Genomic DNA, 26,080 nt, shown 5'->3' with positions numbered 1-26,080 from the left:
AGCTCCAGAGTCCATTTCTCAGCCCACTTAACACTTTATAATCTCATCAGAGCTGCTGTTGATGAGAGATACCCAGGTGAGGACCATTTTGAGCACCCTGATGCTCAAACCTTCTCTTCATGCTTCCAAACGCAGCCAGCAGAACCTAAAACAACAGCAAATAATATAATTACTAGCTTCCTAGACACTATAATATCAGCACATATTAAATGCCAAGCACTCTACTGGCACTTTCAATAAAGTCAAGTTAGGTAATACAGAAAAGGCATTTTCTGATGACATAGTGTAGAAGTGCCAAGTCTTGCCCTAACTCAGGGTGGATTTGTAGCCTTGGGGAAGTTTAAGGTTGGCAGGGTACAGGTAGGGCTTGGATGCTGCTTAAAGAAAGATGGGGTGCTTCAACATTCTAGGATCCATCTTACCAGCCACAGGTAACTCGTCCCCAACAATGGCTATCTTCTTCTGGCCTTCGCCTCCTAAGGACAGCTGAACGGAGAACTCTATTCAAAGTCTGGAAGGGGTACCTAATATGCATATAAATGTTTCCCCTGGGGTATTTTCAGAGGCTGAGATTCTTTTTGAAGCCTTTTTTTTTCATAAGGTGCTAGGCAATAAATGTGAGACTATATTTATAGTGTTTAAGAATTTATAACGTTTATTTAGAAAGGGTTGAGAGTCTCTCATCTTAATTCCAGCAGCACCTCAACTTGTGGAGTCTTTGGGGGTCCAGGAGAAACCGAGGCAAACAGACGAGAAGTGACTGACACGGAATTGTTCCAGGAGCCCGAAACACTCGGGGCGCCAGGGGTCAGATGCAGTCCGTTCCCGCTCCCGTTCTGCCAGGGTGTCATCTTTCATTCCCACGCTGCTTCTAAAATGTCTTTGTGGACATGTCATGGATCTTGTGTCCCTTATCACAGCTGGCAGAACTGACATTTGTGTAGTTCTTTCTAGAACTTTCCACGTGTCTTCTCTTACTCTGTCTCCTTTGTTCCTTTTATTTCATGGAGGATAATAATAAATCCATTCATCAAGCGTGTACACGCGCTAGGTGTTAATCTAAGCACTTTACATATAACGTTTCATTTCATTGCCCTAGCAGTCCTGCAAGGTAGGTAGTATTATTACCCCCCTTCAGTACATCAGCACCATCCCACAGACTTTGTGGGATGACGGAAAGTCTCTCTTTGCACTGTTCAGTAATAGTAGCCACTAGTCACACGTGGCCATTGAACGCTTGGAATGTGGATAGTGTGACTGAGGGTCTGAAGTTTTAATCTGATTCAATGTTAATTCATTTAATTTACTATGGCTTGTGGCGACCGTATCAGAGAGCACGGCAGGATCGCCAGTGGATGTCAGACTGAGATACTAAAATTTCATTCTTGTCCTCATTCTTTAGTGAAAAACATTTCACTTTTCCACCGAAGAAAAGGGAGCCATGAGCCCCAACCATATGGTGGGATGGGTGTTCGGAGCTCCGCGCCCAGCCCCGCTGCGGACGCTGGCCCACGGCCATCCCGGAATGAAGCGTAGCCGACCCAGGCAACAGCTTCTCCCCAGGAGCCAGAACAGACTTCCTGAAAGGACCATTCACTAGAAATGATTCAGGCGGCCTAAATGAGTTCTTCAGAAAAGGAAAGTGCTCACAAACTAGAGATAGTGTAGACTGTGAAAGCAACAAGTAACAGAAGCTTTCAGAAAGTAAAGATGCCAACAGCCAGTTGCTGTTGAGCCAAAGAACTTTGATGCCAATAAAGCCAGCCTCTGTAGTAAAATTAAGACAGGGAGTGACGCCGGCCCCTGGCCCGGCCTGAACTCTGGCCGCCCTCTGAAAGGGCCTGTGCCCAGCCGCTGGTGCCAAACCCGGCCTCCCCTCGTGCAAGAGCAGCACATGTGTGGGGAAGAGCAGGAGCATCCTTTGAAAGGAATGCAGAATCACTGCTGAGTTAGACCCAGTGATGTCATGTCGGGAGAGACCCCTCCAAAGTCAGCGTGGCTGAGCTCTGGCTTTGGTGCCCCTTCACAGGGCGTAGCTCTAAGATTCCAGGGGCTCTTGCATTACGTGAATTTCTGGCATATCTAATACAACAGAGACTGCTCCAAACCTGGCATTGAGAAAGAGCTCCATGACTCAGAACTAAGTTCCTGAGATTATTTAGTTTGAGTATTGCTGATGGCTTCTGTGTTAGTTAGGGTTCTCCAGAGAAACAGAGCCAATAGGAGGTATATGTACTTTACAGCATGTAAGTAATAGGAAACATGTCAATATATCCTATTGATGCATGCACTATGAGGAATTGGCTCATGTGGTCATGGCAGCCAAGAAGCCCCACAGTCTGCCATCTGCAAGCTGGAGACTCGGGAGAGCCAGTGGTGTGGTTTAGCCTGGGAGCCAGGGGAGCAGATGGTGTAGTTCCCAGTCTGAGGGCAGGAGAAGACCTCTGTCCCAGCAGCAGTCAGTCGTAGAAGGACGAATTCTCCCTTCCTCTGCCTTCTGTTCTATTTTGTTCTACCCATTCGGTGAGGCTCATCCATACACCCGGGGAGGACAATTGCTTTGCTGAGTCCACTGATTCAAATGCCGATGTCATCTGGAAACAACACTCCGGCAGATTCACCTAGAAGTAGTGTTTGGCCAAACTTCTGGGCACCCCGTGGCCCAGTTCACTGGACTATGAAATCAACCATCACCGTTTCCTTGTCTCGTGGAATCAGAAAACATTGAGGGGCAGAGGCCCCTCCCTGCTGGCCTGCCCCGTGGGGAAGAGTGGGGCACCACGGAGGCATGTGGCCCAGCTCCCGCCTGCTCCCTGTGGCACCTGCAACACGTCTCTGCCCCTCTGACCCTGCTCCCTCGCCCGTGCTGCACTTCGGAGTCATCCAAGGGGCTGCGCAAATCCTGAGCTCTCCCTCTGGGTGACCTGCTGAATCCAGGTGGTGGGAGGTGGAAGCCAGCGAGCTCCAGGGCTGCAAAGCTCCCCGAGATGCAAGCCCCACTCCAGGTGGGCACTCTGCCCTGTGCGAGCACCTTCTCTGAGCTGGGGCTCCTGCCCCCCCTGGCGACAAGGGAACTGGCTGGAAGCAGAGCGTTACCGTCTTCCCAGCCATATTTACCTGTTCTCCCTGGGGGCCTTGTCTCAGGAAGTCGGCCCGGCGGATGAAGTGCTTCTGAGTACAATTCCATCTACCTTGGAGAGCCCCCAGCACCCCCTGAAAGCCCAGGGCGGGGAAGGAGCTCAAAGAACCGGGGGTTTCGATGCTGGTTTTGTGCCTCACTTTGACTGATGCTGACAATAGACTTTTGATTTGCAATAATTGCCATTGAATTTTCATAAAATCTTCCTGCTCCTAATTAGCTAACATTTTGGTGTTTTTCACCTTAATTTGTATTACTTGGGTGAATCAGAGAAAGTTGTGCATTTTTCATTTGCCTTTCATGGAAGGATACGACTCGTCTCCCCTTTGGCCCGTGGAAATGCTATTTTCTGTTATTAGATATCCTGATACGAAACCACCCCAGCCTGCTGGGTTTCTGTGGAAGGCCCTGCTTGACAGTGTGTTCGTTTTGGCATTTATTGTAGATTCGTTTATTTCAGTGTGTTTCCATCATCGAAATCAATTTGCAGAGTGCATGTGCGTTTGTGTTTTCTCGCTCTCAGGTTGCGCCTCCAGGCTATGCTGGCTCCTTGGAATAAATGGTGGCGGGATTCTTCTTTCTTTCTTTCTTTCTTTCTTTTTTTAACACTGAAACTATAAGTGACACTTACATTGTCTGTTTCCTGAAAGTTCCAGACAACTCAGCAGGAAAACCATGTCTACTTAGAAGCCTTTACAGAGATATTAGGGAGATGTCCTTTGATCGTTTTTAAACACTGTTCCAAGGTTATTGATCTTTTCAGGTGATGTACTAACTTGAAGGATTTGGGGCGATGTTAATTTTCACCAGAAAATCATTAGCACTTTGATTAGTATAGAATCTAACATCATGTTGTTATATTGCTAAAGCCTTATTTTTACTTCTACTGTTGTTTGGGGTTCTCTACCACATTTGCCAAAGGTGGGCTCTGTGTAAGCCTCCTCCCCCAAATGGAACGACTTCCTTGCTTTATCGATTGTGTTGTTTTTCTATTTTATAATTCACTAATTATGTTCTTTTATCACGTCTTTTCTCCTCTACTTGCCAGGCTCCTTTTTTTGGCCTTTTCCTGCCTAACATCTATGAGTCAACTACTTTATTCATGTTTTTATTCTGTGTTGTTTAATAACGAATAGATTTGAGGTCCTGGGTTTGTCTATGAATATGGCTTTTTTAATTTCGCAAATACTGCAGAAGGAGGGAATCAATATTTATCGACCCCACACCCTGCCCGACGCTGTGCTAAGTATTTTACATCCGTCCTCATTTGTGAGACGGAAGGGCTCCTGCCCGGCCAGGCTGCTGGGAGGCAGTCAGTGAATAAAGCCCAGAGTGAGGGTTTCGTGCCGACAGCCAGTGCTTCCATGGCTTCACCATTGGGGCCTCCCAGTGTACAGGTGAGGAAACTGAGGCTCGGCGAGGGAAATGAAGTGGCTCAGGGTCCCCCAGGGACAGTGCAGAGCAGGATTCCACACCAGCCTGTCTGGATCGACTCTCATGCACACACACCCCTCCTCTGCCAATCCCTGGGGAGGACCAGGAAAAAACAGGGAAGAAGAATTGCACTGGGGGTGGGTCAGGAAAGCTTAACGACGTTGACCTTGTTCCTGATCCAATAGCCCCATGGCCTCCACCCTCTTCTTTTATTCCCACCAGCGGGATGTCTAAGCATCTGCTCCCTGACAGCAGGCCTCCTTGGGACTTTCACTGTCTCCAGTCGAAGGGGAAGGGACAGTTAAAGTCATTGAAACGCCCCAAGTTGTTTTGAAGCTAGGAGAATTGCTCTCTCTGGGGCTCTGCAGAGTTAGGAGAGACCCCAAGTTCTGCCCAGCGATGGGGACAGCAGAGGGCTGGGCTTGGTGCCTCTGCTCCAGGGCCTGGGCCCATGTGTACCTTTTGGGCCGTCTGAGAGGGCTGGCTATTTGTGGAGAGAGGCACACCGGTGATTACCCCTCACACGCCAGCTGGGCATCCCTGTTTGCAGACATGCACACCTTTGCTTCCCCCTCAGTGGCTTCCCCAGGAAGCTGGTAGTTTACAAAGGGCTGGCAGGTATTCCGGTACACGTGACTCTGCACACTCATGGCTGTTGAGCACATGAATCTATTTCCACGTTGCAGCCCTGCTCTCTGGGGACTTATTTGTCAAGGTGAAAAGAAATGATACAGGCACAGTTACCAAATTCTGCAAGCAAATTCTGCAGGGGAAAATCCAGCAACAGCTGTACAGAGAGGATGCTGAGGATAATCCCGAGGGCTCCCAGTAGGGGGCAGACCTAGAGGCTAGGGTCTGGGGCAGGAGCCAGACCTTTGGCCCACTGTTCCCCCAAAGGGACTGGGGAGCCCCCTGAGGAATTCTCACCATCATCATGTCTGCTGTGAGTTCCCAAAATTCTCCCCAACTTTTCAGCACTTTGGAGTCCTCTAACAACCCCTTCCTGCAGCCAGCAGACACTGCGTATGTTGAAGGTTGGGGGAGAAGGGGCACTGAATAACAGCACAAGAGATGAGGGGCCTGGCATCCTCCAGAATCAGTCTGTGAGCTGGCCAGGGAGCTGACAAAGATCTGAGTCATGCACATCCTGTACTCTGTACAGCACAAGGCTGGACTTGAACCTGGAGCTGGGAAGGCCTCTGCTGACTTCTAAGAGATGACATTCCACAGGAAAGCTTTATTATGTTTATAAGAGATTTCTTCTGCTAAATGTATCTGCCTCTTTTCTCTTCTTGTTTATAACCTTTTAATAAAACACTGCTTGTTAGGACCAGGATGGCTGAATATCTGAGATTTTATGTTATCTCTTCATGGAATTTACTTATGAATTTATTGCTTGTCTCATTGGTTACATGTATACCCCTTTGACATTCACCTTCCTGATAGCAATAAAACCTGAAGAATGAGGGGAACTTTTAAGCACCTATTTAAGAATTAATCTCCACTTCTCAAAGACAAAGTGAGTGATGTCTTGGGTACCACTCTGGGCATAGAGGAATGAAAGATGCTCATGGCCTTTCTCCCTGTTTCCTAAGGATTTATCAAGGGGTAAATCAGAGCCTCACTTCATCCTGGAAGGTGTGAGCAGATTTGACATCAAACAAGGATGTGCAGGTAAGAATGCAACCTTTTCCCTTCTGGCTGTGCATCAGGGCGGGCTGCTCCAAGTCAGCCTCCGGGATAGGAAGGGGTGGAGGGCAGCGCCCACCCAGACCCTCAGAGTTCTGCCCCAGCTGCTGAGAGGGCGAGGCCAGCCCCCTCAGCGCCGCTGTGGACACACTGTTCGTGCCCAGGTCTGCAGCCTGCGAGTTGGCTCAGCCCTGTGTGTGCAGAGCCATTTGGGGTGAAGCATTATTGAAGACAGTGAGAAAATGGACCCAGGGTTCCATCTGAGCACCAAGTAGAGAGAAGCAGTGGGATATAGAAAGGAAAGAGAGACCAAGAAAGGGGAAGCAAACATTCACTGAGCCCTGGCTGGTGTGACCCCATGGCTTGAGTGCTGGCCTGGGAACCAAAAGGTCACCAGTTTGATTCCTAGTCCCGGCACATGCCTGGGTTTCAGGCCTGGTCCCCAGCTGGGGGTGTACGAGAAGCAACCAATCAACGTATCTCTTGCACATTGACATTTCTCTCCCTTTTTCTCCCTCCTTTCCCCTCTCTAAGAATAAATAAATAAGAACTTTAAAAATTTTTTAAAAACAAATATTCGAGTCCCTGCAATGACTCTGCTGCTAGATACTTTGCACATGCTAGTTCCTTTGTGCCTTGAGATGTCTCCATCCTAAATGTACAGACACAAAGGGTCCAAGAAGTTAAGTAATTTCCTTTATGTCACATAAGCAGTGAGTGGCTGGGTTGGGTTTGAATCTAGGGCTGTTTGACTCTCTCCCACCCGCCAGACAGCCATGGGGCAAAGGTGTTGCTTAGAGCTGAGCAGTGTGGGCAGGGGAGAAGAGGGCTGGCCTTGAAGGAGGCCCGTGGGCAGTGTCAGGAATGACCAAGAGAAACCCCTGAGCAAGAAGACAAGGAGCGGAGGGGCGGGGCTGGCTGGGAGGGGAAAACGGCCAGGGAGTTAAGAGATAGCAAAATCAGACAGCGACTCCTCTGAGAACAGACTCTATATCTTTAAAATGTCAGCTTACAAGTTATGCCTGCACTTGGACTTCACCCGATGGAATCATGGTGTCTTGGGCCATGCTGATAGAAGCCTCCGGGGCTGGTTGTCAGTGTTGGGGGGAACCCCCAGCAGCCAACAGTCCTCCTTTGTGGAGCTTCACCTGACTACACACAGGACAGGCCCTCTCTGAGGCTGTCTCTATGGCTTCTGCACACATCACAGTGCCTGACGGGAAATGCCATTCAAATAATTGGCTGTGTTGAAGATGAGGGGGGGAAGACTCTGAAGGGGCTGATGCTCATGCTCAGAGGGCTCCCCATGACATCCACGGAGAAACTCAAGGCCCCGTGTCCCTCAAGGGGGAAGAGGAGAGAACCCCCGTGTGGGCTAGAGGGGTCAGAACACAGGTAGGGGCTGGGCAAGTACTAGCAAAGAAAGCACAAATCTGTTTTCTGAAATTGTGGAGAGCAGTGTTGCCACCAAAGCTGACAATCAGAGATGCTGTGACTTTAGCTCTGGGCACTGCTGGCACATGGGAATCAGAGGGCACGCTGGCCCGCCAGCCCTGCCGCAGCCTGGCTGGGGTGCCCTGACCTTCCTCAAACCGCCATCTGTCACCCACACTGTCACCACCCACCCCTCCTCTGTCTTGCTTAGGACTGGCCCCTGTGAATCCTTCCTTCAGTTCTCAGGTGGAAAAAAATGCATTATTCAGAAGGATGTATGTGGCTGCTGGTCCAAAGACCTGAGAAGTGCCCGGGGTGGGGCCTCCCAGCTGTGCCTGGGCCTCTCACCCGTGGCTGTGTCCCCTCACAGGAGACTGCTGGTTCCTGACAGCGCTGGGCTCCTTGACACAGAGCAAAAAGCATCTGCAGAAGATCCTGAGGAACCAAAGCTTCTCCCAGCAGTATGCGGGCATTTTCCGCTTCTGGGTACGTGTGCTGCGGGGAGCTCTGGGCGGGTTTCCCTGCGCACAGGGCAGTGCCTGTCTGGATGTGGAAGAGACACCTACGTGTCCGTCACACTGCGTGGCTCCAGGAGGGGATCTGAGCTCACGACCTTCCCATCTTTCATGGGAAAGATGAGAGCTAAAATGTTCCCATGTAAATTTTTTTTGAATGACAGAAACAATCAGAAAAAAAAAGTCATTGGAATATCATTGAGCTTTTGCCTATGTCTGTTCTTATGCCATATCTTGTTACTTTGATTACAGGAGCTTTAGAGTGCGTTGTAACATCTGGTAGGATAATTTCGGCTTCACTCTTCATTATTCTTTTCTCAAAGTATCATGGTAATTCTTGCCCATTTATTCTATGAGAAGTTTAAAATCATTGTGTCTAATTAAGAAAGAAAAGCCATTGTGAGGCGGAGTGGAGCAGCATTAAGTTTATGTATTAATTTGGGAAAATTATACTTTTATTATGTTCATGATTCTTTCCAGAAACAGGGTCCGTCTTTCCATTTATTCAGCCCTAGTTTTACGCCCTCCAATACAATGTTATGGTGATGTTTCCACATTGGAGCCGTACCCTTCTTGGTAAAGGTAGTCTCAAGTATTGTACAGTTTTGTAGTGTGCGTGAATGAGATTTTCCCTCTCATTCTAATGAGATATTACTGAAAAGAGAAAAATCCACTCCTTGTTATATACTGGAATGTATCTAGCCGTCATACCAAATTCCTTTATTTGTTCTATTTTTTTTCTTTAGTAGAGTCTGGATTTTTAAAATATCTAATATTATCTGCAAATAAGGATAATTTGTTGCTTAATATTTATAGAACTTACCCGCTCTTTTGCTTTATCCCATTAGTTAGAACCTCACAATTTTGAATAAGAGTGACAAGAGCAAAATCCTGCTTTCTCTGGATTTTAGTAATGTATTTTCCTGGTACTCCATTCTTTACTTTTTTCAAGATTTTATTCATTTATTTGGAGTAAATTGGGGAAGGGAGTGGGAAAAAGAGGGAGAGTACAATATAGGAAATGGATTGGCCGAAGAACACATACACATGACCCATGGACATGAACAACAGTGTGGGGATCACCTGAGGGAGCAGGGGTGCTAGGTGGAGGGGGCCAACAGGGGAAATACTGGGACAACTGTAATAGCATTTTAAAAAGAGGGAGAGAAACATCGATGTGTGAGAGAAACACCAACTGGTTACCTCTCACATGCCCCCAAGTGGGGATCTGGCCCACAATCCAGGTATGTGCCTCAACTGGGAATCGAACCGGTGCCCCTTTGCCTTGTGGGAAGACACCCAACCCACTTAGCCACACCAGTCAGAGTGGTACTCTGTTCTTTAAGGTACTGTTGGATTTCATTTGTTAAAAATTTGATTAGAATTATTGCATCCATATGACATGTAGAATAGGAGTCTGATTACTTGTCATGTTTGAGGGCTAACTCTTTAAAGGAAACCCATTGAGCTTTGCATACTTGGATCTGAGATCATTTGAATAATGGTGCTGATATTAGTTATCTTTCCTTTGAAAGGAAAACGGATAATTAGTTGAATTATCTTGATCTACTTCCTATTTAAATGTGATTTCTTTAACTCTTCCAAAGTGTTCAGTAACAACTGATCCGCTTGGGTCTCTTATTTCTTCTGGAGTTAATTTTTGAAATTCGTGTGTTTTTCAGGAAAACCAACTGTTCTTTCTATATTCCAAATTTACTGGCAAAAAGTTGCTTGTATGATTTTCTTAATATGTATTTCTTCTAATTAGTGGTTAAATCGACTTTATCAATCCCAATGCTATATTTTTTATTTTTCCTTTTTCTCTTAATTCAACCAATCTGTTGCATTAATTTTTGAACAAATTACCTTTTAGCTTTTATTATTCTTTCTATTATTTTTCTCTTGGGGCTTCTATTTTTATATAATTACTTTTAATTTATTTTCATGAATTCTTTTTATTTTATCTTGGTTAATTTTATTGTTTTTAAGTTTTCTGAATCTTCACATTTAATATTTTAGGCTTTTTAATTAGAAAAGCTTTATGACTATAGGATTTCCTCAGACCTTACTTGTATCTATAGGTTTTGATATAAAATATCTGACTTTCATTAATTTTAAAGTAACATATTTTTAGTTTTGATTAAGTTATATATTGGGTAATCTTTTGGTTGTTAAAGTTTTAGATGTATTAGATTATGATCAGAAAATATAATTCATAAAATCTTTATGTTAGGGGAAATTATTAAAGTTTTATTTATGGTCAAGTCCACCACAGTCTTTGTAAATGTTTCATGGACATACTAGAAGAATATATATTCTCCAAAGGTCATGAGTTTTATATATGGAATCTTGCTTTCTAATTTACCGGTTGTATTATCTGCAATCATCTCCTTTATCTTGGCTTATTTTTTGTCTGTGTGATTTGTCAAATTCTAAAAGAGGTAAATTGAAGTTCTTCCCCAAAGTTAGAGTGTGGAGGGTTCCTCTTAGGTTGTCAGACGATCTGGCTTTATATTTTTCCTGCTATATTCATTGGTTTATGTTTCTGGTACCTGGTTGTTACAAATATATTCCCCTTTGTTACATGCAATGCTTCGGGCCTTGAATTCCTCTTTATCAGAAACTCATATTGCTATTCCAACCTCCTGTTATATATATTTCCTTGTTATATCTTTGCTCAGCCCTTCGTTATCAATTCCATTTTCACTACTGGGTGTTCCTTATACAAGCATATTAAAAACTTATTGCTCACCATTGTTTCTTTCACCCTTCATTTCCCCTTATCTGAAGACTTTTGTCTAATTTCAGCCTCATTAGGTAGGAGTAGTTCCTTGGATAATTTTCTCAGATTACATGGGTGTTTTTCATTTGCTCTTTCTGAAGAATGATACTTCAGTTGGGTTTAGGATTCTTGGATCACATCCCCTTTCCTCCAGAGTCCATAAATATTATTCCATTGTCTGATGTTGCGGAAGAAAAACCCAATGCTAATCTGTGCTCTTACTTTGTATGTAGCTGGTTCTTTCAAACTACAAGTTTGTAAGAGGCTCTTTCTCTCCTTGGTGTTCAGAAATTTCTCTGGAATATATCCAGGTTGTGCCTTTTTTTAAAATTAATCTTGCCCAGAGTTCAGCAAGCCCTTCTATTCTGAAGAACTGCTCCCTTTTTCTGCTCAGCTAAATTTCCCTCCATGATTTCTGGACATCGTCCTTTATCCTGTTCTCTTCCTGAAGTCCAGAGATTTGCATACTGGCTCTTCTAATGGTGCCCAGGTGATGCTGATGTTGCTGGTGCAAGGAACTACACTGAGGAATGAGCTAGAAGATGCAAGGTTTGGTTGTGTCTGAGCTGCCTTGGGGCTGCGAGTTCTGGCTGAGTGACAGGAAGTAAGGACAGGCAGGACATGCTCTGCCCTCTGGATGTTGACGAAAGTCCCACAGTTGCCCAGAAATAGCTGTAGTGCCAACCTCTGTACATCTCTTCTCACCCCTCGGAGCTTGGGTGCTGCTCCTTGGAAAGGGCCCGGTGCCTGGGCAGTTAGATGCTTTGCCAAACACTTTTGGCTTCCCTGAGACATTTGGGTGTGGGCAGAATGGCAGCAGTGTGCTTCCTGGAGGATACAGACATCATCCTGGTGCCAGCTGTCCACACCCAGAAAGGTGAAATACAGGTCCGTAGCCTCATTTTTGATCATCAGTCAGGCCATTTGCATCCTCTCTGGGAACTGTGGTCATATCTGATGTTCCCTTTGTATGGAGAGAACAAGTTCAGTCAACATTGCCAGTGTGGGAAGGAGGGGAAGGGTGACTTCTGAGAGGGAACCAGCCAGAGGAGCTCATTCAAGCCAGGACTTGCTCATTCTGGATGACCTGCCGTGACCCAGGCACTGTCCTAGGTGCTGAACGAAAAGGCTGTGAAAAACAGTTTTCACTTTCTTTTTTTTTTTAATTGTTGTTGAAGTACAGTTTTCCGTCTTTTACTCCCATCCCAGCCCACCCCCCCAGCCCTCCCCACCTCCTTCCCATTTCCACACCCCCCCTAGTTTTTGTCCATGTGTCCTTTATACTTGTTCCTGTAAACCCTTCCCCTTTTCCCATGAAATGCCCTCCCCTCTCCCCTCTGGTCACTGTCAGTCTGTTCTCTATTTCAGTGTCTTTGGTTCTATTTTGCTTGTTTGTTTCTTTTGTTGTTTAGGTTCCTGTTAAAGGTGAGATCATATGGTATTTGCCTTTCACTGCCTGGCTTATTTCACTTAGCGTAATGCTTTCAAAACTGTGATCTCATTGGGAATCTCATCTGATCCTGATCACAGCCCTGTGATGCAGTTCTTACTCTTATCTCCAGTTGACAGATGAGGAAACTGAGTCACAGAAAATCAAGTGTCTTACCCAATGTCTGTTGCTCAGACAACAGAAGATAAAACCAGGACTCAAGCACAATTCCACTGACTGGATACTGTCTACTACCACACTTTGCTTTCCCATTAAACACAAATCCAGACTGGGCTATCCTTCCACGGCCTCCCTCCAGAAGCTGGGATTAGCTTCCTTGGTGTTTCATCCATGCTTTCATGATTTCCCTCTAATAACATTCCTGTTGGCTCCCAACCTCACCCACTGATGCATCTTATTGCAATAGGGACGCGAATCCACAGCTGTGCCGGAACCGGCTGCAGTGCACGGGTTCATTAGTGACTCTGAAACATCTTCTTTGCCTTGTCTCCACTGACATCTCTGTCTGGGTCTCCATCTCTGCTTTGCAAGCGCATCCTCAGCTGGGTGCAACAACCAGGCATCTGGAACATCCAGCTGTGGAATGGCACGTGGACAGCTTCCTGTCACTGCCGAGCAGATGATAGATCGCATCCACCCAGCTTTACGTTGAGCCCACCTGTTGGGGACTTGCCTTCATCAAGGCTCAGGCCTGAGGCCGGAAGCCCTGCTGCTTATCCAGCACTGGGGAGACCAGAGAAGAAACTCTAAGAGGCGGGCTTTATTATGAATTTTCCTCATTTGCCGATGTCCTGGGTGAACCATTAGGAACTGAATGCTGAAGATTAAAACAGTCTGTTTCGGAAAGGAACATCTGCTGCCTTTGTGCTCCCAGCAGCAACGCCCGCCAGTTTCATTTCTGCCGCTCTGACCACGGGGCCGGGGTGAGGCTGTCACTGCTCAGTCCTGCCCTCTTCCCATCACTCGGCCTCCGGCCCTTTGCCCGCGCTGTCCCCTCCATCTGGGACACCGTCCCCACCTCTTCTCCGCCTGCTCAAACCCCACCTGCTCTCCCAAGCTTTCTGCTCCCGGGAGGCTCTCCTTCCCCAGGACAGCGGCTGATCTACCATTCTCCTTTGTCACTCGGCATCTGCTTCCCCTACTGTTTTTTTGTGCCTGGCTGTAACCTGGAGGGTCTAATGTTCAGAGCTCACCAAGGACCTGCCGAAGCAAGGCCAGAGTTAGTAGCAAAGTCGAACTAGAACCTTAAGTATCCCTACTCTCTGCTTGTGTTTTCCTCATCTAACTTCATCTGTGGCTGATTTTGTCCATCTACCAGTGGCAATGACATGCCCACCCCTGTCCGTCAATATGGGCTGAGACTTATTCTGCACAGAGCCTGTTTTTGCCCCGTGGAGGACACGTGGTGACGGGAGTTATCTCCTGGCCCAGGCTGAGGGCCCAGGAGCTCCCTCCTGCCCTACCTCTACTCAGCCATATATTGAACTCTCTTCCAGTTCTGGCAGTGTGGCCAGTGGGTGGAAGTGGTGGTGGACGATCGCCTGCCTGTCCTGAACAACGAGTACCTCTTTGTGCATCCTTGCAGCAACAACCAGGAGTTTTGGCCCTGCCTGCTGGAGAAAGCCTACGCCAAGTAAGGAGGGGCCCGCCCCTCAGCCCAGGGCCTTGCTGCCAGCCCTGCCCATGCCGCTGCTCGCCCTGACAGATGACTCCCATCAGCCAGCTCCGAGACTTTCAGAGGCTTTGCTAATGCAAACGATGCCCCTGGGAGCATTGGAGCCTTGGCCACCTCAATGGGCACCTTTTATAAGCATTCACGGTGGGCAAGGCTGTGTTGGGGCCCTCAGGCGGGACCCAGAGGCACAAGCAAGGGGTGGGCAGGGCAGGGCAGGGCTGGACAGAGATGTGCACTGACAATGACATCATTGCAAGGGCTGGTGTAGGACCTAAATAAAATCTAATATCATGGTCTGTCTGCTGAGAGGGCAGAAGCGAGAAAAAAATTCTGATATTTGGGCTCACAGAGAGTCAGTCTGAGGCTATATAGAGGAGGTGGCACTGAGTGAGGCCTTGAAGGACGGATAGAATTTCAGCAGGGGAAGGCATATGTGAAGGAGGCATCCCCAGCAATGGGAATGATACCAACAGAGAGCGAGGGCCGGGACAGTTCAAAGTGAGATCGGGAGCGTGGGGCCCTGGTATGGCTGCTGGGAGATTGTGTTTATGTGGGGGCGGGGCAGGGAGAAGTTGTTCGTTATCATGTGGTCCAGACACCACGATTCGGGGGATACCTTCTGGTGCTGACGAGCTCAGTGTTCACAAATGCCCCGGTTCACATGTTTTACTCAGGTCCTTTCGAGTCACTTTCATTTGGCAGATGCCCACCGAGCATTTAACCACAGGCCAGGCACTGTGCCGGCAGCGGGCCGGAGACTCTCAGGCTGGCTCCCACGGGGTGTGTGAGAGGAAGTGCGTGCAGGAAGTCACGGTCCAGAGACGCACACCTGTGAGGGGCACATCAGAGACAGAAATCAACCCCAGAAGGCGGAAGGACAGAGGACCACACCTTTCAGGAGAAAATGGGGAGTGGAGAGGGCTACCTGGTCGGCTTTCCTGAAGACCATCCTAACCAATGCCTTGTTTTCCACACGGGGACGCCATGGCTCTGCACAGGGTGGTGATGGCAGGTGGAAGCAGCTAGCCTGAACCTGCAGAGGGCCTGCATCATTCAACAGAAGACATCTTTCAGCGAGACCAAAGACCCTGCCCATTCCCATCTGGGTCCCTGAGGAGTGGTGACAACCCACAGGCTCCAGCCCAGCCCCTGTCCTTCTGGAGGTCACAGTCTGGACAGCAAGACAGCTCCAGATCTCTCCTTTTTTTTTTTTTTTTTGCATTCTTCCTTTTGGGCCAACTTGTAAAACAGTCAAGCACTTGCTCTTTCCAGCACCGAGGAGAGCTGCTCATTAGGATTTGAGCATGAAGCCCAAATCACAGTCGAGGCTGTTGAACCAGTTCACATGCTTGGGGAGGTTAATTCACATCTAAGCTACTTCCACAAACACGGCCATTATGTTTCCAGGATGGAGTCAGGCCTCACCACTTCAGGGCCTCGTTCTCCCATTATACGAGAGGGGAAGGGAGCTTGGTGGTTTGCTGGGAGAATTAGAAAGCTCGAGAAATGAAATGATGACTCTGACCCCATTTTGTTAACAGCTGACCTAAGGCAATCATTCAGCTTGAAAAGAAATGGGAGACTGGACCGGCATCCGCATGCCACTGCCTAAAGAAATCTAGCAGAGGATAAAATGCTTCAAACTATTAAGCGGTTTAAAAGCTTTTTCTTCCACCCAAAGCAGGAAGCCATAGAATGCAGGGTGACTCCCACAGAACTGCAGCCCGTCGGAGCTGGAAGGGACTGCTGTCAGCGGCGGGCTCCGGCTTCTTGGCCGAGAGAGGAGGAAGCAGCCCCAGAGGTGGCGTGCCTGGCCCAAGGTGCCGGGTGTCTCAGGCCAAGCTGGAATGAGAACAGTTCTCTCTGGCCACATGCTTTTCCATGATCCCTTCATACAATCAGTCCGACAGGAAAAGGAGCTGACTGTTTTGCTTCTTTGGAGCTCTGTGTGGGGGCACACGGGGACCACAGCACAAACACGGGGAACCCATCCGTGCAGCAGAAGGAGCTTTCCCTCCAAGGGTGTGGGCGCCGACAAGGGAGTACATGGACTCCAAGCTCCCAGCTGTCCCCCTGGCTGGGGAGCCTGGGAATGCTTTGTCATGGCGCCAAAGTTGGGGGTGGAATCGATGTTTTCAGATTTTTTACCCTGGGGTCATACAATAGAGAGGGGATTGGGGGCGAGATCAGGCAGGCTGCATATCATCCCCTCCAGAACCTCTGCAGTGAAGGATTGCAGCAACTCAACATCCTTTCTGGCTCTGACGAGACAGTGGATTTCTCCCTCCCGTCTTTCATATCATTTCCCGGAAGATAGGCGCGTTCCCAACGGGAGGCTGAGTCAGAGGGGTGAGAACAAGGCTCTCTCAGAACTGCTGGGCTCAGGTGACAAGGTGTAGTGACAGGCGTGGCGAACACAGCTCTCGCTCTCTTTCCTTCCCTTTCTGTCTCCTGCCAGCAAAGGTGGCTAAGAAGAGCTGCATGTTTCCAAAGCTTTAGCAGGACTCATGAGCGTGTGTTTGTAAAGCAGAGAGGTAGCTCCTTGTCAAACAGCCAGCGGCCACTGGGACAGGCTTTGTGGGCGTTGCCAAGTGACAGAGAGAGAAGGCTGTGAGAGACACCAAGGAGGGGCTGCTGGCCGCAGGTCCTGTCCCTTGGGTGTCTCTGCAGTGACTGCAGCATGGCACGGGTGCAAGGCCTCAGATGAGGCCCACAGACCCTGAGGGCGTGGGCCTGGAGTGACAGGACAGAGCCCAGTAGCTGCTTTTTTGGAGTGACTCAAGGAGAGCCCGTGGACACATCACGGGAAAGTCCTGTTGCTGTGCAGGAGGTCCTGCTGGTGGGCTCAGAAACGGGTCCCAGAACCCCAGTCTCTGAACTTCCAAGTCCCTTGGCAAAGCCCTCTCAGTCTAAGGCCAGGGGCCAGGACATCTGTGAGAAAACAAGAGAGGCAGACAGACACACAGACCCAACCGGGCTTAGTCATGATCAAAGGCAAACTGCGGTTGGCCAAGCAAACACCCTGGTGATAAGAATCTGGTCCCGGGCATAAGCCTGGGTCATCGAGAGAGAGATAAGATTTAGAACCAGTTTGGTAACAAGCTGAGATCAGTCACATGGCTGTTCCTGTAGAATGTGGTTTGTTCTGTGTGTCCTTTGCTTTCTTTGATAAAAGGCAGTCCAAGTCATCCATGGCATTTGTGCCCAGGACCGTGTCCCGTTTAGAGTGGCTGCTTGATATGTGTTTGCGGAAGTGAATGTCTGTGAATTCTGGGTGATGCCCAGGAGGAGAGACTGGCCGAGGTGGAAATAGGGTGAGAAGGGAGTGTCTGAGGATCCCCCAGACCTGGTCCAGTCAACCTGACCATTTCCGGGTGAAAGGCTGAGGACGGGGAAGAAAGGGTCTTGTCCAAGGTCACAGGCCCCATTTCAGGCCTCGGAGGGGTGGATCCAGGCCCCTGATCCCTGTGGGACTTTGTACTACCAGAAAGAGGGCTGTGGTGGGGTTGTCTTCGCTGCCACTGGCCTGTGAAAAGTGGGACATCTTCACCACCATCACCTATGTCATTTCCCTGCTAATGCTGGGCTGATCGACCTGAGGATGGGAATGGGAAACCTGGACCAAGAGTGAGAACAGAGGCCGCTCATGGCGTCGGGGTTGTTGACTGTGAGCGCTCTGAGGGCAGGCCTGGGGTCTCATTCACCTTCGAAGGCTCAGTGCCCAGCATGATACCCCCCACACAGTAAGCACTGACCACTATTATTAAACTGAACAGGAAACAGCGTGTCCTCATCATAATAATATCCAATATTTCTTAAAGGCTCATCAGGAGCCAGGCACTAAGCCAAGTCCAGCCCCATGAGGTCAAGTAACTGTCCAAGTTCAAGCAGCTAAGTACGTGGTGAGGTTGGGATCTGACCCTGGCCTGCGGCTCCAGCGCCTGCCCTCCTGACCTCTACACAACACTGCCGCTTGTGGGGCTGCCCGGGCCCAGGAGACCGGGGAGAGGATGGGGCTGTGGGCAGCACATGGGCTAGAATCTCCATCTAGACGAGTGGAAGGGGGGTGGCCAGGGTCCAGAAGGGTGGAGACGCAGTCCTTCACCTGGGAAACACACAGAGCTCAAGTGTGCAGCCTCCTTTCCGGACTGTCTCACTGAAGGCACCATGGGGGGTGTGGTCTGACTTTCCCCTCCCAGGTTTCGAGGGTCCTATCTCCACCTGCACTACGGCTACCTCCCTGATGCCCTGGTGGACCTCACGGGAGGGGTGGTCACCACCATGGACCTGCACTCCTCCTCTTCTGACCTAGTGATGATGGTGAAGACGGCAGCCCAGGAAGAGTCCCTGATGACCTGTGCTACCCCGGTCAGCGTGAGTAGACCAGGGCTCCCTTCACACGGGTTCCAGCCTCTCCTTGCCCAGGAGTGTTCAGCCACTGGTTCATCCAGCTGGGGAAGGTCATGGTCAAAGCCATCAGGGAGCGCTGATGCTATGCTTTCCTGAGGTCACATCATTTAATCCTCAAGACAGCCCTCCCTCTGAGATAGGGTTGCAGTACTCTGAGAAGAGGACATGGGCCCAGAGAGGCCAAGGAAAGTGCTCCCCATCACACAGCCAGGAGGTGGCTGAGCGGGGGTTCAGATATTGCTGTCTGACTCCGAAACCTTTGCCTAGTACTTCCCCATGACCAGCAGCAACGGGTCCGGAGTGACTGGCAAGCCTTTGATGCTCGCTGTCTCCAAAGGCAGTGCATCCCCATTTTGAAAAGTCTGGATGACCCCCCAAATTATCTGAGTCTGCTCTGAGACAGCCAGCTCCCTGCTCACGAGGTTGCTTTCTTCATTCTTTAAACATGTGGGCTTTGAGTCACACATTCCTAATCTGAAATGCCACCCAAAACTAGGATGCACTTTAAAGCCCAAGTACTCGCAGCAGGGGGGTGGTTATGCCCAGCACACGTGTTTTGTGCTGTCTCAGTGATGACGAGTAATTGGAGGAGCGAGCGCCAGGTCCTCAGGACTCTGCGGGGCTCTATCCCTCGTGGGGCGGTCTCTTGAGGTATGAAATGCCTGGGGTTTCAACCATCCAGCAGTCTTCAAACACTGCGTTTCTGGAAAAAGAGTCCCAGGAATCCGTGTCATTCTAGTGGGAGTCAGAGGGACACTTTTTACCCAGCCACGCACAGCTCAGCTGCCAATGAACTGTGCTTTTCTTCCTTTGAAAAACCTGCAAAAGTTTAATCACGGTCTGCTTTTCTCCTTTGTAGCCGACAGGGATCGCCACACGCATGGAGAACGGCTTGGTGAGCCAGCACGCGTACACCGTTACTGGAGCTGAGACGGTAAGGCTCCCACAGTCTGGGCCTCGTGTTCTTGCCCCTGGAAACTTGGGTCGGAATCACATGCCTTCAGCATGCCCAGCAAAGCTGAAATGAGCGTTTACCTCCCTTACCCTATGGTGGTGCCCACCATGGACTGCATCCTTCCTTCTGTTCATCCGGAAGTGCCCGGCATCTCCATCCCCCAGGGATCCTGCTGCCCTTGAAGTGACCTCAGACAGGGTGAGTCTCTGGCTAGACTGGGGGATTACCCCAGAGGAAAGCAGAACAAACTAGCCAGTTGACTCGGGGGCAAGTTTTGCCCTGGAAGGGTATGTTTTATTTGTAACATACCAACTAAACTGCTGTAACAAAGACATTCCAAAATACAGGGCTCAGACAAAATCAAGTTCGTTTTTCTCTCAGGTAGAAAGCAGGTGATAGGAAAGCTAGTAAGTGGCTCTGCCATCCACAGCATTGAACTTCCACCTGTGAGCCCAGGGCAGCGGCTCCAGGTCCTCTCATCTCCCAGCCAGGGGATGAGCAAGAGGCCAGGGAAAATTTGCACGCCCTTCTGTGAGGGACACACCAGCAAACACACATGCCCTCTCAGCTCCCATCAATCCAGACCTAAATGTGTGGCCACACGGAGGCCCAAGGGAGCCTGGGAAATGCACGGTCTAGCTGGGCCAGCATACGCCCAGCTGGGCCACCATACGCCCAGCTAAAACTTTGTCCTGTGGAAGAGGGGAGGACAGTCTCCCCCATGACCCAGAACTGACTTTGGGTACAGAAAAATGTATGCAGTTGCCATGTGCATTACCATTCAGTCTGGAAAACACTGCAAACGCCCAGCTTCCTCCATTCATAATGGAGAAGCTGAGGCCTGGGAGGGGGAGGTCTTTCTGATGGCCCATGGCCTCTTGAAATGGCCGGGCTGAGACGCCCTGGCTCCTCAGCGCCATCCAGGCCCCACGCGCTGCTGTATAGCAGCAGCACTTCCTGGCCTTGTGATGACATCCCACCAGTGTCCCCTCATCTCTGTTTCCCACATATCTTGAGCCTAAGAGCATCTTCTGGCCCTAGGAGATCGCATTCCAGACTCCGGGGAACACTTTTCACAGGCACTTACAGGCCACGGAACACGGAGTGCCAGGTTCTGTTTCTACTGTGCTTCGTCCTGCTTGCTTCCTCTCTCTGCACCAACCTGTCCCTCCTGGCCATTGACCTGAGGCCAGTTGCTCCCTGGTTTCATGTTTTGGTGAGTGTTCCAACCCACACCACAGGGACAATATCTTCTGTCTCCCTCAAGAAATCCATGACAAAGCGCTTCCTCTGCATGTACGTGGGAACAGTAGGCACCGAAACGCTTGTTGGACCAGTGGATGGGAGCTCTTGCATGAGCGAGTGCGTGCACTTGTCTGTGGCCTCTGAAAGTGACATCACGGATCCTTCATCCTAGATCTTGTGTGATGAGCTCAAAAGACGTTTCCTACCAGCCAGGAAGAGGCTGTCCCGATAAACCCAGGCCAGAAGAGACCCCAGGCACAGTGGCTCCAGGTTCCCTTCCCTGAATTCTCAGTGGGGGCGGCCAGGACCATCACCACACCTGGCCACGTACAGACACTGCTCCTTGCAAGTCCCTGGACCTCGAAGTGGACAAGTCCAGGGTAGAGACAGCTCATCGGTTTCCTTGTGTGCCAAACTCGACCGGTTGGCGATGCTGTCTGGACTGCCGCTCCCAGATCCGGGGAAAGCGACCTGTGATGGGTGACTGGTGCCTGTGCTGGGCGAGGAATGAAAGAGCCGTGGTAGCCGTGTGACGGATCTGCCGTTCCAGGGCAAGGCCTCGCTCTCCATCGAGACGGCCTTTGTTTCTCCTCTGAACACAGGGCGGAAGGGACTTGTGTATTGAGAGGCCCAGATGGCCACAGGACATGAGTCCCCACAGGGGCTGGACCTGGAGATGGCAGTGACCATCAGATGACAGAGCGGCCAGGTAGACACCACAGGCCCCGGGAATGGAGGTGAACTCAGGAGCCAGGCCGTGGGATCTCTGGGGTTTGGGCCCCTGGGAACCCTCTCACTGCTTCAATGTTTACTCCCCGACAGCACCCACAGTGAGCTGTTCTTGTACTACAGTGAGTGGGCTGGACAGGGTGCCTGCCCTGTGACGGCAGGCGATGGGACTTCGCATCCTCTGTGGTCCGTTTGGCCATTCGGTGGCTGCTGCCACCTCCCAGCCTATGCTGTCTGGAGCCCCAGCCAGGGGAGACCCCTGTGAAGCTCACCATGTGCCCTGCTTGGACAGGCACATGCTAAAGGCTCTGAGAAGTTCTATGTCAACCAGACAAGTACCATTTACCTTTAATCAACCACGAAAGCTTTTTTCTAGGAATAAGTCTTAACAGCCTATGGAACCACCATCTGAGAAAATACATTTGAGGAAGAACTAGCCCAGGACAGATAACCTGGAGTACTCATCTCAAATGGACTCCTGCACCACCGGGCCACGGTCCATGGGATGCCCGGTGGGGTACTGGCAAAAAAAGAAGTGACCCGGTCAGACAAGAGCCCAAGAACTTGACTTGGTTAAAAATTTTTCCAGCAGAAGAAGGAGGTTATAACTCTCTGCAAGTGCTGAGATTAAAGCAGCGCATAAATGCCGTGTGCTTTTTAATCTGCACGTCCTCCCTCTGGGTGGGACACAGACAGGAAGATAAATGAAATTGGCATTTTTTATTATGTACCTAGCTTGGGCCGTGACTCCTCTGGGCAAGGGGGTGAGCGGTTATCTGCATGCCTCATTTAGCCCTCTTCCAGCCCCTCCAACCCCTGGCCACTCTTCTCCCCTGTGCCCAGCTGAGCCCCCAACTGTCTGCCAGGCACCAAGGGTGGTCCATTAAGCTCTCTGGGCCACCGGGCCACCATTACTCATGTCCTGCTTGTGGGCTCCACCAGATGCTGGCGATTAATACATGATGCGCAGGGCCTGGAGTGCTCTGGGGGTCGCGCACAGAGGGGCAGGAAACCTGGGTTTGTGCCAAGAGCTCTCCCACCCATGTGGCATTTAAAACCAGGGCACCTTCCACTGCAGTGCCAGACAAAGCTAGCAGTAGACAGGGATAAGCCCAGGAAAGGACCGTACCCGAGCCAGGTTCTTGGGCCCTCACCTGACGGCCTTGCCTCTTCATGGCAATGCTCTAGTGTGATCATATGAGTGTCGGCCAGGTGGCTTAGGGTTATATGTGGGGTCAGGCTCACAGCCACGTCGAGGAATGGGCTGTTCCTTTATCCACCCCCACCTCCAAAATGAAGAGCCTGGGCTTTGGAGGCCTCGAGTGGCCAGGGCCAGAATTCTGTCTCTGCCACTTACTCTGTGGCCTTAGGAAAGTTGCTGAACCTCCCTAATGCTCACTTTCCTCCTCGGCGAGACAGGGCTTCTAGAAGAATCCAGCTCGGAGGACAGAAGGACGAACTCACGCCTGGTTCCCAGCCCTGCCTCCTCACGTGGGTTCTTTCCCAGGCTGTCGTATCCCACCCAGCCTCCTCCCGCCCGGCGTCACTGAGCACCTCCACCCTCTCCCTGACCCTCCAGGCCTCCGTCTCTTCAGACAACATTAGCACAGATCAATATCGCAGCTACAACTCAATCATACTTCCAGTTCTCTCGCCAGGCTGAGGGCTCCTGCACCCGGGACTGGAGGTTCAAGGGGCTGCCATTATTTCATTGTAATTTTTCAACCGCCCTGCCCTCTGGCCTCCATGGTTGGAAGGAGCAAATGTACCAACCCCAGGGGAAAAAAGAGCCCATGCCATCGAGGTGCCCTGCTCATCAACAGAGACCAGGGAGCAGGATGAGGCCAGCTAGCCCTCAACATCTCGATTCCCAGGTTATCCCAGTCTTGCTCCAATCAGCAGGACGGCGCTGTGCAGACCTGACACAGCTCCCAGCGGCGACTGACAGGGAAGTGCTGTGTCTGGAATAGAGATGCCGCTGCGACTGGGCCTAGAGGAGGCTAGAGACCCGTGGAGTCTGCAGCCCAAGGCAAGGTCCTGTGCTGTTTATCTGCTATTAAATCTCAGCTCACCCAAGTTCTGGGATGAAGCCGTGGGGAATGATGAAGTCGCACCTGCCCTGCGAGGTGCTGGGCAGAAAGGGGCCATTTTCTCCTCTATCTCATTCCAACTCCTTGCAGGCAGCAGGCATCGATTTTTTTTCTTTCAGGGTTTTTTTTTTTCCTGTCTGCAGCCAAATGAGGTCAGAAGTTAAATTGGTCCTTGGAGGTAAAAAGTAGCTGCATTCATATCCCCTGTTTCTGCTGACTTCTGCCGGAGAGCTCTGACAGTTTCCTTTTCTGTTCGTTACAGATTCAGTCCAGGACAGGCTGGGAAGATCTCATCCGCCTGTGGAACCCCTGGGGCAACACTGAATGGCGAGGGCGCTGGGGGGACGGGTACGGCTTCTGAAAACCTGTCTGTCTGTCTGTCAGGGAGACTCGGTCACCTGGACCTGCGTGCAGAGAGCTCCCTGCCCCAGGAGGGTGGTGTCTGTCCCCCTGCCCCGCTGTGCATCCCACTGCAGGCCTTTCCAGTTCACACCCTTGTGTGTCTGTCGGTCTGTCTTGCGTGCCCCTGGTGCCATTCACCAAACACCTATTAGACACGGACTGAGTACTCTCTGTACTAAGTACACCGTTAGGTGGGTGTGTGGGATAGGTGCAGGTGACAAGACCCCGTGTCTGTCCTCCAGAAGGTCAGAGTCTAGAGCTTTGAGCCCCCACATTCAGAATTAGTGTTTTTTAAAAATGGGTGTGGGGGCAGAGCAGGAGCCAAGTTCCACCTGGCCGAGGGAGCTGAGAGCAGGTGTCTCCTCACATAAATGGGTCTCACGGGACTCTGGTCCTGATGAAGCCGTGTCCTCAGGATAGAAAAGACTTCATCTGGCAGGGAGAGGGCATGGGGAAACTGAGGCCAAGATCTGGACGATCATTTTACCAGTCCAGCTGGGACGATGTCATGCTCTCACGTGGGACCGGTGCGTGGGCTAGCACCTCGCTCAGAGAGAGTATGAGTGGGTGGAGCTGAGTGGGTGGAGCTAAGCGGGTCTCTGCTGCCCCTGTTGGCCGTGTCCCAGGAAGCTGCCCTCAGGCCCAGCTGACCAGTGAGGGCCTATCTGTGGGGTCAGAGATTCCCAGGAGCTGGGCTGGCATTTCCCAGCCACCAGGACAATGAGTCTCTGATCCCTACCCTCTTGCTGAGAACAAGGTGGTGGTCCCAAGAGGGACAGGGGGCCAGGGACAGCCAGTGGGGCCCAGCCCCCCAGCCCCGTCTCATCCCTGTGAGGGCTCATGCAGATCCATAAGGAGTGTTGGGTCACAGCAGTGGCCACAATAGCATTGCCGGGGGTGAGGGAGGTAGGGGGGCGGGAATTATGTGTGAAGAAGTTGGGAATGGGAAAGAGAACATGATTTGCAAGGAAATACACAGCATTCGGACAGACAGGAGAATGGGACCCAACAAGCAGTGAATATCAGCACAATGACAAGGGAGTTCTAGAAGGTGAATGCAGAGCTGGCCAGTGTCCTGGCCCCAATTTGTGGCCACCCAGAATGGGGCCCACTGGCCCAGGCGAGGCTGTGATGGGGACCTTTCTGATCCTCTGTGAGCCTCAACAGCTGATGGGAGCCTGCACCAGCGGGCCCTCAGCATATAGGAGCTGGAAATACGATTAGGCTGGGGGTAGCACAGCCAGAGAGAGAGGGGAGGAGGGAGAAAACAAACAAACCTGGGTGTGATCGCAGACGCTCCCTGGAGAGCTGGGTGGTGGCTAAACCCCCTGCACAGAAGGGGAGTGAATTTGCAAACCCAGGACCCACCGAACAATGTTTGTATACTCAGTGGTCCTTTCGCCATTTTTCTTGCTTCTCTTCTTTCTTCCTTCCCGGGCTACCCTTTGCCCTCCCCAATGTAAATCTTCACAACTTCTGGCCCTGTCCTCCTCAGTCATCACCCCAAGCTGCCAAATAAACCCCAGGGGGCAATATAATCAGCCAGCATCCCTGATTCCAGGTTGGCTGTTGAGCCAGGACTGGAGGAAAAGCAAATGTCAAGGACACATTCCCCTGCAAGGACCACAAATTCACGAGCTGACGCCTTGCCCAGTCTCCCACACTAAACGTCAACTGACCAGGGCAGGCAACAAGGGACACGGGAGATCAGGGAAGAGAAGCCTCCAGCGGGCTGGCACATGTTCAGGGAAAGCCTGGATGAGACTGAGTTTGAGTTCGACCTCCAAAAAAAAGCATGACTCACTTCGGAAGAGATCACTGTGTAGGTGGGGATGTGTGGGCCACTGTGCCAAGCCAGGGACATTTACAGAGCGTTCAAGGCCAACAGGCTGGCCCGAGGCCGAGGAACGGGGGAGAGGGGCCTTAGGAGCGGGGGCTGAGCCCAGTGCCAGCTAGAAGTTTGGGTTGACGCTCTCCGGGTCTATGGAGGCCTCTGAGCAAGGGAGATGGGTGTGCACCACGGGGCCTGGGGGTGTTTTCGAGGAACATTTCCCACCAGAAGCCAGGCTGAAAGGAAGTGATGGGGCTACGTAATCATTGTCTCCATGAAGGTGGTCCGCGTCCTCCCTCC

General features: G+C 50.6%; 1 protein-coding gene across 2 annotated transcripts in view; it reads left to right on the top strand.

Moving 5' to 3' along the window:
• Positions 1 to 26,080, top strand: part of CAPN13 (calpain 13) — a 74,247-nt gene that overhangs the window by 19,725 nt on the left and 28,442 nt on the right. For both annotated transcript variants that reach the window (XM_028517483.2, XM_036027801.1), the window contains exons 3-8: positions 6,169 to 6,247; positions 8,067 to 8,182; positions 13,940 to 14,076; positions 18,318 to 18,492; positions 19,388 to 19,462; positions 23,810 to 23,895. In XM_028517483.2, coding sequence (XP_028373284.1) covers positions 6,169 to 6,247; positions 8,067 to 8,182; positions 13,940 to 14,076; positions 18,318 to 18,492; positions 19,388 to 19,462; positions 23,810 to 23,895 — 668 coding nt within the window. The remainder of the gene's footprint in view (positions 1 to 6,168; positions 6,248 to 8,066; positions 8,183 to 13,939; positions 14,077 to 18,317; positions 18,493 to 19,387; positions 19,463 to 23,809; positions 23,896 to 26,080) is intronic.

This window comes from Phyllostomus discolor, chromosome 6 (assembly GCF_004126475.2).
Source record: "Phyllostomus discolor isolate MPI-MPIP mPhyDis1 chromosome 6, mPhyDis1.pri.v3, whole genome shotgun sequence".
Taxonomy (NCBI): domain Eukaryota; kingdom Metazoa; phylum Chordata; class Mammalia; order Chiroptera; family Phyllostomidae; genus Phyllostomus; species Phyllostomus discolor.
Note: the sequence above shows the minus strand (reverse complement) of the source record. Positions and strands in the feature narration are given on the sequence as shown.